We start from the raw sequence: 16438 nt of genomic DNA, 5'->3' as shown, positions 1-16438 counted from the left end.
AGAGGGCCCACGAGGTGGGCTCAAGCAAAACCAAGTCGTATTAAGAAAAACAAGGTAAAAAAAAAGCAAATGAGAGTTACAGTGGGCATCAGGACATTGAGGAAAACTCAGCCATTCTAAGAGACAGGTCAAGCAAAGTGCAAATAAAAAGAGTAATCTTGACATAGAGAAAGTATGGAAGACATGTGGCATCAAGAGATATTGTTGAGTGTGACATTAGTTTCATGAAGCTGTCATGGGTGTGCAAACCAGATATGGAGGAGAAAAACAATCAAAGTGACAACCCATTCAACAAACTACCCGTTGCTGACACCAGCTTTCAAGAAACCAATTCACGCCAGAGAGGGGGACCAGAGAGAGTATAGAGGGGGTTATTTCCGAGGGTTTTCGTCTAACTAATTTAGCAGCATCCGCCAGCAGACCCTGATTGAACTCCTTGGCCTTGGCCGACCTGCACGGTGGGCTTGTTGTTGACTGTGGCAGTGCCCATGCGCTCCTTGATCTGTCTAGCCATGGTCAAAAACGCCTGTTCGACGTTGGATGCGTTCTTAGCAGAAGTCTCGAGAAACGGGATGCCAAGGCTGTCGGCGAATTCCTAACGAGTAAAACACATTAGAACCACCTGTCCAAAAACTGGGAGGGAACGACATGTGAACAGTACTTTTGCAACTGTATATTCAACGGCTTTCTTATCCTCCATATCGCTCTTGTTGCCGACGAGGAGCTTATTGACGCCTTCAGTAGCATAACGGTCGATTTCCTGAAGCCATTGCTTGACGTTGTTGAAAGAATCCATATCCGTCACATCGTACACAACACAGATGCCATGAGCTCCTCGATAATAGGACGAGGTGATGGTTCTGAATCGTTCTTGACCGGCTGTGTCCCACTGTTTGAAGAAACTCAGATTTAACACTCCCCATTTCACTCACACCCAGGAAAAAAAAAGTAAAAGAGAGGTAGTACATACGATCTGAAGCTTCACAGTCTTGCCATCGAGCTCGATTGTTCGAATTTTCTGTGATCCAGAACGTTAGCACCTGGGCGGGTAGGAAGATGCTTGGCGGCTCTAGGACCAGAAAAAAAAGGCCGCAAACAGGCGATGGGGGCAACAGTAACTCACAAAGTCGACACCGATGGTTGAGATGTAGCTTTCTGTGTATGTGTCATCCGCAAATCGAAGCAACAGGCACGACTTTCCAACACCGGAGTCTCCGATGAGCAGGAGTTTGAAAAGATAGTCGTATCTGATCTTGTTAGTACGCGTAACGAGCGGCAGTTTCGTCCAGAAATAGCCGTTGAGGACAGGAAAAGGGGGGATCACTCTGTGTAAGGCATGCCGTTGTTAGCCACATCAGGAGTCTAGAAGACGGATCTCATAGTCAGAAAGTCCGAGCGGTCACGCAGCAAATAGGCTGCAGCCGCTCGGAATTCAGGCACGGGGTATATGACCTACCACTCTGGATTCATAATGAAGCGTGTTCTGAAGGTAACTGTAGAGGGAGCTGATCAGGGTAAAAAAAAGTACAGGAAAGCTTCCCAGCAGCAATATGAGCCAGTGCAGGAGGAGGGTAAGATGCAGGAGAAATACGGTCTGCTGAGACTGATTAATCTTGTGGGACATTCACATCACTGGAACACGCTTTGAGGTTGTCAGTCCTCCTGGGCCCAGCGCCAGAGAATACGCTAGTGCTAATACGGTCTAGTGCATTAGACGACCCAGGTGATGGATCACGTGAAACACCAACTAGGTACACACTGTCGATGAGGACCTTTTGCGAGAATAGGCAAGAAAGCTTGGAATAGATTGATGTATCTAAGGATTCAGTATCACACAATTACATCCAGAGAGACCTGCCATGTGTTCGAAGAGAATTAAACGTAGTTATGAGTCTTCAGCCACTCCAGAACGCCCTTCTCATCCCGCTCGCAGTAGTTCGCATTGGTTCGAATAGTATCCGAGACCACAAGCAAGGCTCGGTCAATTCCGCTTTGATCTTTTTCCTTGAAAAATTCGTTAATATCCTTTTCTGTTGAGTGGCTGGCAAACTTTAATAAGCTCATGCGAACAAATCGTTCGTATACAACCTTGTTCGCGCTCATCTTCTTCTCGACGCGATCCCAGTTCGCCTTGAGCCAGGCCCAGTATGCATCCCGGCCTTTGGAATTTGCGGCAAGGCCGGCTGCTCCAGTGTGGATGTCCTGGGTAGGGACAGTACCTGAGAATAAGAACTCGAAATAAGCCTGGAGAATTTCCGGATTCCTGGTTCTCGCGAGGGACCCGACGCAAATCTCTTTGCCATCAACGGAGTCCGTCTTAGAAAACTCTTCCTTGACGGTGTCATATTCTTCCTGCCCACCCTCAGATATGTTTATAGTAAAGATTGCACTCCGAAGATTAGCGTGGATCGCGCTCTTGTCACCTGACTTCCAAGCCTGGAACCGGCGTCTAGCCTCTGTAATAGTTCTACGTATATATATTAGAAAATTGAACTCTACCGCACAGACACCAAAAGAGAGGACATACCCTTCGTGACCGGAGCTACCAGCTGCAGCGATGAGCAATTGACGAAGCTGCCCAGTAAGGTCACCTTCATCTGCCTTGAACTCCCAGCCTAGCTTCTCAACGGCAGGAGTGACAAGTGTACGTATAAACTTTTTCAGCCCAGCAGCAATTTCAGCATTCGATGAGAAGACCGATCGGATGTGGGCAAGAGATGTCATGAGCTGTACCCAAACCCTGCAATACGTATAAGCAGTTTTCTGGGTCATGATAAAACAGAAAACTTACAAATAATTTTGCTCATCTTGGAAGTTTTCAACTAGAGCGAGCGTCGCAGCCGTATTTCCTTCTCCAGACACTGCTAGGGCAGCGGCATCACCAATGAGGCCGATCTTGTCTTCAGTACTTAGAAGGTCACGCGACTCTCCAAGCTTGACAAGCCGCTCTGGTGGATAATTTGTACGGTAGAAGCCACACTGGTCTTGATTTAATTTGTAGAAACTTTCACCAACCTCCTGAACAACATCGGATTTCGCTGTCAAGTTACGCTCTCCGATGGACTTGGCTTGCTCTCCGGATTTAATTCCTAGAGGGATCCACCACACGGTTTCATCTTCCTCAGGCTTCACGTCCCCAGAAGCAAGGAATCTTTTTTGTGCAACGGTAATTTGCTTAGGCTCTTCAGTGACAGTCACCAAAGGGAAACCAATTTTTCGAATCCACGGGTCCTAAGTGTCATGAGCATAAAATTTTGCAATTGAACAGTGGGTTTCAAACCATAAAGCTAGTAACATCCTTGCCTGAGGCTTCACTCAGGGCAGACCAGAGATCGTTGGTTGTTGCATTACCTATCTAGCGGTCAGCGGTTGTGGTATCTAGGTTATGGAAACCGCGAGCATACCATATGAATGCGCCTTCAGATAATTAGCCACTCCTCGCAGGAAGGTTTCCTGGCCAAGGTGGCTGCTAAGCATACGGATCACGGAGCTTCCTTTCAGATAGCTGATATGGTCGAAAATTTGATCAACTTCGAGTGCATTCCTGACAGGAACTTCGATGGCATGGGAAGCACGAAGGGAATCAAGTTGGAAAGCTTGTTGTACTCCTTCAGCCTATGAATGTGTCAATTACAGAACAGTAGATAGCTACCTCTGACAGTTCTTACAACAAAGCGCGACCAAACATCCCATTCTAAAAGCACAGTCAGCGAGGAGCTTCGGGTATTGTGAAATTGTATACTCACCAGGGTGGAAGTGATCTACAGCAAGCCAGCCGACCCAGGTAGCGAAACCTTCATTCAACCAAAGTTCGTTCCACCAATCCATGGTGACAAGGTTGCCAAACCATTGGTGGGCCAGTTCTATGATGCCAGTCAGCATAGCAACGGCGGAGAAATGTGGGTCGGGGATCAATGTTCCTGACCATGAGCAACAACGTATGCAACCCGAGTCTTGAATCTATCATCAGATTTGCCTTCTTCGAAGAGCACTGCAGTTGTACGGTATGTCACGAGACCCCAATTTTCCATGGCACCCATAGCCTACAAAGAGGGTCGTTAGTGATGAGCGAAGTTAATATGGCCTGCCTTTAATCTGGAATCTTACAAATTCGTGGACAGCCAGGAGGTCAGACTTTGGCAGAGGATAGTCGATCTGGAACACTTCAGAAAAGTAATCCACGGTCTTGTGCGCACATTCAAGAGCAAAGCGGGCTTGTTCCTTAAGGCCTCTGGTAGTGTAAACACGAACAGGAATGGAGGCACCGTTGTATTTGCGTTGGGTGTGAGCCTCAACGTACTCAAAGTCGCCAACAGCCCATGCGAGAAGCTAAAAACTTGCTGATCAGAGCTAGAAGGGCTAATAACGGAATATACAGAAGGGGGGTGGTTTTGCTAACATATGTGCTCATAATTGGTGTTCTATCGAACGACACAAATTTAAGGTCTGGCGTCTTTCCCTCACGGGTGCTCTTGATAGGCATGTTGCTGATGGCCACCAATTCTTTCGGAACTTCAATTTCGAAGTCGAATGTCGCCTTCAAGTTCGGTTCATCAAAACACGGGAATGCCTGTCTAGCATCGCAGGCCTCGAACTGTGTGCTCAACATGTACAAGTCATCACCCTCCTTTGGAGTGCCAGGTGCCGGCGTTTCAGTTGATCGGTATTTGGCCCTGTAAAAGCCAGCCATGTGGTTATTCGCCGTTCCGGTGAATTTCAGCTCGAGGAGATAGTCTCCTGGCTGGATCGCTTCGGCGAACTTGATGGTAGCCCGCTCCGAGGTCTTGTCGTAGGAGATATCAGAGCTCTTGGCCGATTTGGATCCTACAACAATGACACTGGGTGAGCAGCGGTTCCTCCAGCAGAGTATCTCTAAGCATTGAAGCCCGTACCAGCCTTGGAGGTAAGTTCAGCGGATTGGACGTCAATTGCTTTGACATTGAGCACGATGTCGGCCGTGGGACTGGCTACTTTGGTGTCGATCTTGACAGTGCCGCTGTAGCCCCACGAGCCGCCGAATTGGATGTCATAGAGAGAGATGGCATAGTGCGACGGGGTTACCCTAGCCAAGTATCAGCGGAGTCCTTGTGCAGCAGCAGCAGCAGCAGCGGTGTAGGGGAGCAGGGCAGCGCAGGGCAGAACGTACGCGTCGGGCAGAGTGTCTCTGTCGTCTCGAGCCATGATGCGGAAAGCAGTTGCGCAGTGTCGCGTGGGAATGGAAGCAGGGCGGGGATGCAGAGAGCCCAGACGTGGCAGCGGACGGAGTCTGGAGGCGCGAGGGAGCGGAGTCGACGGCGGGGAAGGCGACGAAGAAATACGGCGGAGGGGGAGAAGGCGGGGCAGCCGGGCGGCGGGCGGCGGCGCCAGGCCATGACGTCCCGCGCCGCCAATAGCCTTTGGCAGGCGCGACAGCATGCGCGCGGTGGGAGCCGCCCGGGGCAGCTGCGAGCGCGCGGGCGGGAAGCGGCGAGGCGCGCAGCACAACACAGCGGCAGGCGGTAGTTAGGCGGGCACAGCGTCGCGGCAGGCACTCAGCCAGAGCTCAGCATCAACTCACCAGCAGTTGGCAACACCGCCAGACAGTGCTGAGCCAGCGTGCTTCGCGAACGAAGAAAAAAAAAATTAAACCAAAATCACACTTTCTGCCAGACAAGGGGCCCGCGCCCAGCCAGCCAGGCCATGGCTCGCCGCGCAAATCCCGGAACTAGCGAGCCCGAAGCTTTTCTCTGCGAGCGAACTCCGACCCTAGACTCAGAGACACTGTCAGAGCACACGATGGCCGATTCCGACGAAGAGTACGTCGCCGCATTCGATTCCGAGGACCAGGATGACGAGCTGGCGGACGGCGACGACGACGATGAGGACGACGCCGAGCTGGACAGCGCGCGCCAGTCCCGCCGCCCCCGGCCCAGTCGCACGCGAGGTGCCCGCGGGAAGCAGAAACAGAAGAAGAAGCAGCGCGATGCCCACGAGTTCGAAGTCGCCAGGACGTGGGAGACGCTGGTGGAGGGCGCCGACGGCACCATCAGCGCCACAGTCGACGGCTTGCTCGAAGCTGGCAAGCGGAAGCGGTACGCTGTCTGCCCCCCGACCCTGGTCTGCCTGCGCATGTCACTGACCATTTTTGCCCGCCCCTGCGCACAGGCTACTGAGAGATACGACGCCGCTGCAGCGCGGCATCATTCGGCACCTGATTCTCGTGCTTGATCTGTCTATCGCCATGTCGGAGAAGGATCTGCGCCCGACACGCTACCTGCTCGCCCTTCGCTACGCCCAGGAATTCGTGCTTGAATACTTCGAGCAGAACCCAATCTCGCAGCTGGGAATTATTGGGATGCGGGACGGGCTGGCCGTCAGAATCAGTGATATCAGCGGCAATCCGGCAGAGCACATCCTGGCCATGGAGGCCCTCCGGGCGAAAGACCCCAATGGCCTCCCCAGCTTGCAAAACGCCCTCGAAATGGCTCGCGGAGCACTCTTGTAAGCCCTGCGTGCTTCAAGCGCTAATATTGTACTCTAGGCCCAAGCTAATCCCCAACAGTCACACTCCCAGCCACGGCACCCGCGAAGTACTGGTGGTCTTTGGTGCTCTCCTATCCTCCGACCCAGGCGATATCCACCAGACGATAGCGTCCCTGGTCAGCGATAAAGTTCGCGTTGGTGTTGTTGGCCTTGCCGCCGAAGTCGCCGTATGTCGAGAGATCTGTTCAAAGACCAACGGCGGCGACGACAGCGGCTACGGCGTTGTGCTGCACGAGCAGCATTTCCGTGAGCTCATGATGGAAATCACCACGCCACCCGTGACGTCACAGCAGCAGTCGGCCAATTCCCTACTGCTGATGGGATTTCCATCGCGCACGGTGGAATCGGCGCCGACGCTCTGTGCCTGCCACTCGAAGCCATCGCGCGGAGGCTATCTCTGCTCCAGATGCGGCAGCAAAATCTGCACGCTGCCCGCTGAGTGTCCTGCGTGTGGGCTAACTTTAATTTTGTCTACACATCTAGCTCGATCATACCACCACCTGTTTCCGCTCATGAACTGGGTCGAAGTACCCTGGAACCGGGCCTCCAGCAGCATGAATTGCTTCGCGTGCGGCAAGCCTTTCCCGCCTGTGCCGCCCCACACGGAGTGGGAAGCTCGTGAGGGCCAGGTCAAGGGGATGTCTGTGAGCAGCAGATATGAGTGCACCGTATGCCGCAATCATTTCTGTATCGATTGTGATGTTTTTTCTCATGAGATCGTCCATAATTGCCCCGGGTGCCAGAGCGGATGTACGCAAGCGTATTCTCCCAACACTCTGCAGGGGGATCACCATGCCAATGGAAATACTGGGGCGGACGCGATGGATACGGGGTAACCCGTCAACTCTTAACCTCAAACCTTTTATTTATTTTTTACATCGTGCTTGATATTCAGCAAGCGTGGCATATCTTTTTGGCGTTTGGGGGGTGATCATTCTTTGGGTGCATTGTCTGTACCATATCTATCTACCTCTTGGCCTTGAGAAAAGTATCTATCCTACACAATACAAAGACATAGAATCTATAACCTAATATGTAATCCAATTGTACTCCCATTGCTTTATTCTACACTTGAAGATTAGAGATGCACCTATGCCCAATGTAAGCTGTGGGGAGATGATTGCAGCCGCATCTTTTGTGCCGAGGAACAAAACCGACGGAACTCTCCCAGCACTCTGTGATGAACTTGGGCATATGAAGATTACTCTTTGTGCGGGAGGTATCAAACAAGCCTCGAGAAATTACTGCATTTAAGCCAGCAACTTCTTCTCAAAGCATTTTCTACCTACAGTCACAACACCCATGCAATTGAGCTATCATCCTCTTTCCACCCCTAGGAACACCCAAAGAAAGACCAGATCAACCTCCACAAGCTACCCTACCACGCGCCCATCGTACTTCTTCCTGCTCAGCTCGTCACCTAATTTCCCAATCCTCACTATATCCGTTTAATAACAAGCCACAATGACCAGCAGCCCCACGCAACCCGCTGCAAACAGCTCCCCGCAGCCTGCGGAAGACCCCTATCAACAGCTACACTCATACCCATTCTCCACAGACACGGAATTCAAGCTCGGCCTCGCCATGATTCTCCGCCAGCCCGGCACCCCAGCGACAGAAGAGCAGATCAACCGGACGGACGACCTGGTCCTCAGAGCTAAATGTTTCTACTACTCAAGGTAAAAAAACGACGCACGAGACCACTAGTTAGATACCTCAAAGCTAACCAAACTGCGCGGATAGAAAACAATCCATCCAGCCGCCGCTCGACTTTCTCGCATACAAGACCTGGCTTCAGTCGCACGCCGAGTCCCTTTCTGAAGACCCAGCAGCCTCTGCTGAGCCCTCGTCCACCGAAACATCCACTGGCCCCGCTGTTTCGGAGCCGCCCTCCACAACAGTCACATCCCAAGAGGCTCCGGCGGCCACATCTTCTTCACCGTCAACACAAGAACAACCTGCCTACCCGTCCTCCTTTGCCCATATTGTTGAACTAATCACAACCGGCCAGCCGATTCCGGGCATTCAACAAATTCCAGACACGCTATTGACCGGCCAAGAGGGCCCCAGCACAGCGACGAGGCGACTGAAGCCCTGGGAGCTTCAAGAAGAGAAGAATTCACAGACTGGAAATGGCGAGTCTGACTCGAAGGAAAAGCCCGTGGAGGTAAATTCTCAGGGGGCGGTGTGAATTTTGACTGCCTTCTTTGGTATGATTGTAGCATCTACGAAGATACGACTTATATTCCCCAAGATAAAATTAATAGGCTGAGCTTACTCCACACATTATATCAATATAATGGTTTTTCCAGGCTCAATCTACTGCTCTACTTCATATATTCCAAGGCCAAGTGCTATTATATAAGGTGGTATTTGGGCTTTCATATCTAAACTGTAGTCATTGGTACTATTCCTCAAACTATCAGCATCTCTCGAAACTGTTTTCTATTAGGCTAAGCATACACAAAGAGGTAATTAAATAAAGTAGCTAAGAGAACTTGACCGGAACTTCGCCCATACACTGGAGACCGATTCCTCATATAATTTAACCGTCGTGCATTCAGGGGCAAAATAAGGAGGCACTCAGGAATAACGGTCAACAAAAGAATACAAGGTTATCATCGGCACATAACAGCTCCTTCGAAACACAAGGGAACTAGGGTCCTTCATGTAGTAAACCAAAGTACGCAGGAGAAACCCACGCCTATTAATCATTCAGGTTAAGATCATCATCACAGGAGATATGGCAATTTAAGTGAATGAAATGGAAGTAGTTCCAGGCAAGAAAAAGTCACAGAAGCAAAAATAAACTAAAGAAAAGGGATCAGATTGGGATGCTGGTCAAGGCGACTCCAACAAGCCAATGCCATATGAGAGGATTTAAAAACGGTAGTAGTATTGAGCCAAGCAGGGACATCCACGTATCCGAGAATCCTAGAAAGAGGAAAATCTGCTGAACGTAAATCGAATTTCGACATTTAGAAGCTTTTGCTCAAGTACGCTGGCTTAAACAGGAAGTACTGGTTTGAAATATTGATTTTTCGCGGAGTAGATGAGTACTGGCAAGAGAACGTATTCAAATTAGCGAAATGGAGGATATGCAGGAGTCCATTGGCCGCTACGATTGAATCTATTGTTGCTGGTAGATGTAGTCGAGGCGAAACGATCTTCGTTCGGAGTCGTAAATCGATTAACTTGTAAGCCAGCCCCTGGACCCGGGCGGGTAACGTGGCTTGGATTGCAACAGAGCATAGCAACACGAGAACCAAATTTGGAGCCACGAAGTGACACCATATGTTTCCTAAATTTCTGGCGTTAATAATAGTAGGATATTTAGTTTCGCTATTTTACTTACCGGATGTGGCTTGCTACAAGTTCTCGTTGGTGAGTAGCGGCATTCATCAGAATCCATTGAATCAAGTAGTTCCCGTACTGATCTCCGGCAACTAAATTATATTTAAATTAGTATTAGTTTGTCCCCTATGGAAAGGAATAGCTCACTATCAATTAGCGGCATGCGAGGACGGTCAGGACGGCCAGTGCAAACTCTAGTGAGATAACGATCGAGGAATTCGGAACCGCCGATTTTCAGGCACTTTTCTACCACCTTTGAAGCGAACTGATCCATACTGTAATCAGTCGCCCAAGAAAGAATGTGCTCAATGGCGCGGCTTTTATCGTGGGGGGCGCCGTGTTCACAGATATGTTGAATGCACCAATTTCCAAATTGGCCGTGGGCTAGAAGATCAATTTTGGCAAGAACTTCCTCAATGGCAGGGCGCTATTTCGATAGTAAGTACTAATATGGATAGAATGTTTGAATAGCTTACCTTTTCATCCTCTACGCAGTTCTCAAAAATATTCTGCACAACCAAACTGCCAGTCTCTCCCAAGGCGACTTCATGCCACATACCACGAAGAGCTTCGTTAACCTTAGCCATGATCTGAGGAGGCTCATTGCTCCAGCGTAACTCAAAAAGCTTCTGCCAAACATGACATGCATAACGATGGATCACGGTTTCGGGGATTCGACGAAGAAGTTCGTGCACCATTACAGCCTTGTGCTCCTCAGGGACGCAATCGAATGCTTTTTGAATAACATGACAACCAAAAGGGTCCATACTCAAACTTAAAGTGTTGCCACGAATGGCATTAGCAATAGAAATGACTTGCTCTGGCGTCCCATGCTCGAAGCAGCGCTGGACCAAAAAGTTTCCAAAGCGGTTGACCATAAGGGGGTAAGCCTGGCTAACGATAGCTTCAATAATTTCATACTTTTGGTCTGAAGTCCCGACCTTCAGTTTCTGTTGTAAAAAGATCGAGGCTTGTTGGTCATTATTGCAGACAATCTTATCCACAATGTATTTCCAATCGCAAGAAACACTTTTATCAAGTAAACGCCGGTAGTTCATTGGCTCGAGTGGCGAAACGTAGGTCTGGGAGCTGCTGGTCTGTGGGGGATATCAGTTAGTAAAGGATTTCTACGTCTACGGAGAGCAGAGCATACCGTTGGTGTCCATGTGCCACTGTTGAATGAAGTAAATTCAGCGGCAGTTGGAGAGAGGGGGGTTCCGATGGGACGGGGGTGATAGGGGGCCACATTGAATAGTCCAGTCTGTATGGAGGGCGGATTAATAGGTCTGGGAAGTGCGGCACTAGTCGTTCCTGCAGTGAAAGCGCCCCATGGGGAGCTCTGAGGAGGGAAACAAGAATTGTTACGATTTACCTGGGTAACAGAACGGCGCAGGCCTTGGGAAAACGGTTGTCCTTGCTCAAATGGAGGACTGCCCGGTCCAGGGGAAATACGTTGGTTTGACATTAAACTTGCTTGACGGGTAAGTTGGGTACCCCAATTCGGAGTAAACGCGGTGGTGCCCGTCATACTGAAATCGCGAAACCCAGTATGGGCCATGCTAGGATTGTTCCAAATCCCACGGGCCTGGTTATAACCACCTGCCGAGACGGCTTCCGAGACGTCAGAGTGAGAATCATCTTGGTTTACCCAGAAGTCCTGGCGTTGAGTACCAAGGGGACGGACAGATGATGCATTAAATGCATGCTGCAATGTACTAAGAGTATGCTCAGTGACATCTCTTCCCCCGAAATCAACCTCAGAGGAAGGCCCCATAGCCTGATCAAGTGTTTGCTTGATGACTCTTGTTTGAGCAAGCTCCTGTTCTTGCATAGCAATGCGAGAATTTGCAGCCATCAATTCCTGCTGCAGACGAAGCACCTCCCGGTTATCGACTTGATCCTTATTAGCTTCTCCATTGCCCCCCATGCCCGTGGGCTCATTAATAACCGATGAAACGTAAGCAGCAACGTTTGAAGCAGCCTTGGGAGCCGCCTGTTCACAGGAAGAGCCAATGGAGGAGCGGTTCTTTGGAGAAAGCTTAGCAAGTATCTTGTCCATAGCGGAAGGTTGAAGTGGGTCAAGTTTCTGTGAGGCAAATGTTTAGCAAATAAAATGAATGTAGTTTCTTCCCATGTATGATAGAGTAGCAAACCTTGCCCATATGGTCTTCACTGAGCGAAGGGCGGCCCATATTTCCCAACTTGGAACTGACAAGCGGATTGGGAGTGATATCTGCCGAATTGACATGTTTCGGCTGCTCGGTTTCCATCAGAGCGGGGGCAACTTTGAGAGCCAAAAAAAAGAGAGAAGATAATGTTTTTCTTACCTGAATAGCCTCAGGTTGGCTCTGGATTTGAGCTGAGGGCCTACGAGACGTAGCAGGCGAGTTGGAGACAGCAAGGTCCATTGTCACGATGTTGCAGTATTTTTTTTTGCCGAATGAAAGGTGCAAGAGAGTAAGAAACTGCCGTTTAAGATAAGTTTTTTTTAAAAAAGGCAAGACTTCTTTTTAAAGACAAGAGGTCAAAAGAACAGTCAATACACGCGTTAGCAAGAATTTCAACGTGATTTTTGAACAAGGAAAGACACAGATTGAAGTAAATCACCACAGAAGACAGACCACACAGATATTGGATGATGTTGAAGATGGGAATGGAAACAGAGAAGGCAGATAAATGGCTCAAAATGCGAGATTTGCAGAAAATTCGGCAGGAAATATGCACAACGCAGAAAGAGCGACTGGGAGAGATTGGACACTGGGGAGGTGGTGGGTGGGTGGAGGGAGGAAGGATAGATGAGGTGGTGGGGAGGAAGGATAGATGAGGTGGTGGGGAGGAAGTAGGTGCGAGGCGGAGCGGCCAGCGGAAAGAGCCGCAACCTTACCAGCCTGTGCGAACTTCCGCCGAGGATGGATAGAAAGATGTTTTAGGCTCGTTTAAAGATCTGACGGTAGCAAGAAAGCAGCAACATGCCTAAGGCAATAGGAAGGGGAGCAAATATACCATGATATAAAACATAGATATGAGTTAACTGAGGAGAAATCGGCATGCATATAAGACATACACGTAACTGACGCCTTGCGCGAACGCGGACGTGTTTTTTTACAACACGGAAAGCAAGAAAAACCTGGCAAAGGTTGAAAACTGCAACAGGCTCTGCCAGTCAAGAGAGTCATACTTCATCCTTTTCGAAATCTGGAAATGGGAAACGGGGTAGGAGATACTACGCTCTCGTGGTCTGGGTATCTCGGTGCCAACGGAAGCTAAAAAAGACCAGCTTGATAATTAATACAAGGTGCATTGAAGCTAGAGCACTGCAATGGAGTTATAGCTTCATCTATATATATAAGAAATATAGCGGCAATAAGCACTAAAAAGGATCCTTCTAGGCAAGTTAAGGTAGATAGGACCCTCGTGAAATCTGCCAAGAGTGATCAAAGAAACCCGCCGCATAAACGCCCCCAGCACCTTTCCAGCGAGAAGAAATGCCGAGAACGACAAAATCAGGCTGACCTACACCGGTCAGCGTTGGAACTAGGCGAGCTGCAAGCTGGAGTCCGTCTAGGTCGGCACCCCAGACTACGAGCTCCAGTCGTTCGTCTTTCAGGGGTCGGAGAAATACTGCGCCAAGACTAGGTTCAAATTCAAGTCTTGCTATAATTGAGCCATCTGGCTGGCTGAATTTCAAACAATCGTCTCCTATGGAAATTGGAAATAGAGGAAGACTTCCGTTTGGAACTTGGTTGCCAGTCGTGACAGAAATAATATTGCCAGATGAAGCAGGGATATCGTAGCAAGGAGACACTGTAGTGTTCAAACTACAGTCGGCAGCAAAATACTGGAATAAATTGCGGGAAATCTGTAGCGCAATTTTATTGCCTCCCGGAGAGTTCGAATAGATAATTAGAGAGCCTCTAGTCCTAAGGATGCTGTCTAGGGTTCCTACTTGTCGCCCATACCGTTCTGATATGTTGCGCCAATTGTTGTCTGAAGATACTGTCCAGCTGCCGGAACCGTCTCGAGTATACCAAGTAGTGGTCGTCTCAGAGGGTGATAGTATGAAAGGCAGTTCCGAACCATCAACAAGAATTTTCTCTGGGCGGGGGCAACAAGTTTCCAGTGAAATAATGTGAAAACGACGTATGTTGCCGGTTTTAACACGCCATAGATGTTGCTTCATATCGCGGAAAACACGCATGTGCCCGAATCTATCTGGAGAGCAAAGTTGATCCACAAGGATGCCTCCTCTGGAACCCATATCTGGTGACGATGGAATGACCATGGAAAATTGTTCTGGTAGGCGAGGGGGCGAGGCACCCTCAGTGTGACGGAGATAGAAATCAGAAAGAGGAGGTGTCGTCATTATCCCATCAAACCAATGGCCAGCCCCAGGTATTTCATGGTACTCTGTGGTGAACCCACCCTCCCAGCTCAACTGGTGCATAAGTCGAGAGTGATATACAGGTACGTTATCATCGTTAGCTCCGTGTTGTTGAAGTATTGGGATTCCTGAAAAGTTTTCGGTCAGAAGCTCATGCTTAAAAGGCCGCCTAGCAAACTCCAGGACTGCTGCTAGGGAAGCTTCCATATTACGCCACATATTAAACGGCACATAGTCTAGGTAGACATCTGTCAACCACTAGACCGTCTGAATATTGACATGACGGTCATACTTTCAATGGATGTATATCCTGAAACGGGGGCTGCGGCTATCACCTTGTCGGGTTGGTGGGATAAGAGATACCAAGCCCCTTGGCCTAATGATTCAAACTGTTAACTAGATATGTCAACCAAAATTCTATAGATTCAGTGGCTTACCTCCATTCGAATGGCCGGCGACTATCCAGTCATCGAGGGAGGCTCCGGGGCCATTCCATGACATGCAGCTTATCCAATTCGGTATAGCAGAAACAGCTGCTTGGACGTCGGCGAAGCCCCAGGTGTCTATTTCTAAATCAGCAAACAATACCTCAATTCAGCAAAAGGAAGACAGCGAACGCCAATCATCGCCACTCCAAGGCGTTACTCCCGTTGGAAACAATATCCATGCACGACGGCCATATACACCATCTAGCATATGCCGAATCTGATCACTGTCCGCTTCATTTCCAGCTCCGTGAAGCGCAATCAGCAGAGGAAGACTTCCCCTTTGAGCGTTGCGGCAACTGGTGTCGGGAGGAGGCCGCAAAACCGCATAAGACACAATACCGCTAGGATGAAGAAAGGTGAATTTCTGCGCATCAGAAATCTTCCGATGTTTGAGATTTGGTACGACTCTGGTTGTCTCTATCTGGCCGTTCATGCCCAAGCTGTATCCAATTTCAAACGAGAGTTGCGAAGGAACTTGCGAGGCAAAATCAAGCGCAAACGCCAACGGTCGAGATTGCCACGGCGCAATAGAGATGAAGCCGTGAAGTATTGTCACGACAGGGCCAGATGACTGCAAATAGTGTAAGCAGCGCTTTCAAAAGCATCAAGCAGCAAGGCAAACTTGCGTTTTCTCCAATACATTTCATCCAGCGGATATTGGCTGTTGATTTCGTAGCATTGTGCAAATTTACACTTCCATATGGGCTCGCAAGCTTTCCGTCAACAACATCTGCAATCAGGAAACTATCTGGAAAAACATTCAATCTCTGTGGAATCGACGTGCACTCAAGGGTTACTTTTATCTGCGGCACGTCACTCTCGCCTTGTGACCTGATATCGTAGACAAGGCGAAGCTCAATTGTATGGTCGCCTTGGCTAAGTTCGAGGATCAACGGCGCTCGCCGGTACGAATAAAAATCTCCACCAAAGTAGAGCTCTCCGTCTATCCGAAGTTCAATGACACCGTCTCCATAAACAGCGGCGGTAACTGGGTCCGGGCCGGAGACGGTAAGAATGCCTCGCGCCCAGGCTTGGTGTTGCAGGCCGGACCATCCATATACAGAGCGAATGAACGACCAGTCGATCTTGGGAAACTCCAGATCAAGCGTTGCTTTCGTGCATTCATCTGAAGCAACTAGTTCTTTCGCGTGACTCTTGCTCCAATGGCACAGGCCTCCTTTGCCGATAGCGCTGGGAAACGTTTCCTCCGGATCATACCTCAGGGCCCGAAATCCTCCTTGCGTTTCAAGAGGATCCAACCCCCAAGTGGCCTCTGAGGGATTGCATTAGGAGACCCTCTCTCTGCACCATTGACGGTGAAACGGAAGCCACTAACCTCGAGTACCGATCTGAAATGGGCCTAGAATATCCCACACCTGGGATAGGGAGAGACGTGGCATTTTCTGCTGGCTCTGTCGCGACTCAGAGGCAGTGGGTGCAATAGGGTCGCCGCGATCGAGAACTCGCGGGTACACACATGGAGGAAGAAGGCAGCCAGAAAGGATCTGCTCCTTCGTTTGCGCTGATTCCATATTATCAGGCGAACTTTATAAGTGAAGAGAGTTGAGAGGCGGGGTGGGGTGATTGCTGTCGACCGTCAATCTGTACTCCGTAGGTAGTTAAGCGTTGCAATGCTACGCTGGCTACTCTGTACCCAGGGTTAGTTAGTTACGCAGGCTGTAGCTCCTTCACG

The 16438-nt window shown here is 49.6% G+C and overlaps 6 protein-coding genes across 6 annotated transcripts; 2 read left to right on the top strand and 4 right to left on the bottom strand.

Annotated features, from left to right (window-relative positions):
* Positions 1 to 400: 400 nt before the first annotated feature.
* Positions 401 to 1338, bottom strand: ypt1 (ras GTPase; the record flags this gene model as incomplete). The annotated part of the gene is made up of 5 exons (XM_049250009.1): positions 401 to 595; positions 662 to 889; positions 971 to 1018; positions 1124 to 1247; positions 1325 to 1338. The coding sequence occupies 5 exons, from the start codon at positions 1336 to 1338 to the stop codon at positions 401 to 403; spliced, it is 609 nt and encodes a 202-aa protein (XP_049111169.1).
* A 537-nt stretch (positions 1339 to 1875) lies between these two features.
* On the bottom strand, positions 1876 to 5181 carry LOZ57_000914 (uncharacterized protein; the record flags this gene model as incomplete). Its single annotated transcript, XM_049250008.1, has 12 exons — positions 1876 to 2467; positions 2528 to 2740; positions 2792 to 3231; positions 3281 to 3351; positions 3405 to 3615; positions 3669 to 3694; positions 3747 to 3863; positions 3926 to 4043; positions 4108 to 4329; positions 4400 to 4824; positions 4893 to 5062; positions 5147 to 5181. 12 exons carry the CDS (start codon positions 5179 to 5181, stop codon positions 1876 to 1878), a joined length of 2640 nt encoding a protein of 879 aa, XP_049111168.1.
* A 498-nt stretch (positions 5182 to 5679) lies between these two features.
* On the top strand, positions 5680 to 7358 carry LOZ57_000913 (uncharacterized protein; the record flags this gene model as incomplete). The annotated part of the gene is made up of 3 exons (XM_049250007.1): positions 5680 to 6071; positions 6145 to 6480; positions 6521 to 7358. 3 exons carry the CDS (start codon positions 5680 to 5682, stop codon positions 7356 to 7358), a joined length of 1566 nt encoding a protein of 521 aa, XP_049111167.1.
* A 628-nt stretch (positions 7359 to 7986) lies between these two features.
* Positions 7987 to 8713, top strand: LOZ57_000912 (uncharacterized protein; the record flags this gene model as incomplete). The annotated part of the gene is made up of 2 exons (XM_049250006.1): positions 7987 to 8201; positions 8266 to 8713. The coding sequence occupies 2 exons, from the start codon at positions 7987 to 7989 to the stop codon at positions 8711 to 8713; spliced, it is 663 nt and encodes a 220-aa protein (XP_049111166.1).
* Positions 8714 to 9603: 890 nt separating this feature from the next.
* On the bottom strand, positions 9604 to 12284 carry LOZ57_000911 (uncharacterized protein; the record flags this gene model as incomplete). Its single annotated transcript, XM_049250005.1, has 7 exons — positions 9604 to 9823; positions 9878 to 9968; positions 10024 to 10303; positions 10353 to 10973; positions 11030 to 11962; positions 12030 to 12131; positions 12204 to 12284. 7 exons carry the CDS (start codon positions 12282 to 12284, stop codon positions 9604 to 9606), a joined length of 2328 nt encoding a protein of 775 aa, XP_049111165.1.
* Positions 12285 to 13270: 986 nt separating this feature from the next.
* On the bottom strand, positions 13271 to 16277 carry LOZ57_000910 (uncharacterized protein; the record flags this gene model as incomplete). Its single annotated transcript, XM_049250004.1, has 6 exons — positions 13271 to 14493; positions 14550 to 14633; positions 14695 to 14820; positions 14875 to 15316; positions 15438 to 16018; positions 16082 to 16277. The coding sequence occupies 6 exons, from the start codon at positions 16275 to 16277 to the stop codon at positions 13271 to 13273; spliced, it is 2652 nt and encodes an 883-aa protein (XP_049111164.1).
* Positions 16278 to 16438: the final 161 nt, after the last annotated feature.

The sequence above is a fragment of the Ophidiomyces ophidiicola genome, assembly GCF_022830035.1.
Source record: "Ophidiomyces ophidiicola strain CBS 122913 chromosome Unknown scaffold_2, whole genome shotgun sequence".
Classification (NCBI taxonomy): Eukaryota; Fungi; Ascomycota; class Eurotiomycetes; order Onygenales; family Onygenaceae; genus Ophidiomyces; species Ophidiomyces ophidiicola.
This window is presented reverse-complemented; position numbering and strand designations above follow the sequence as displayed.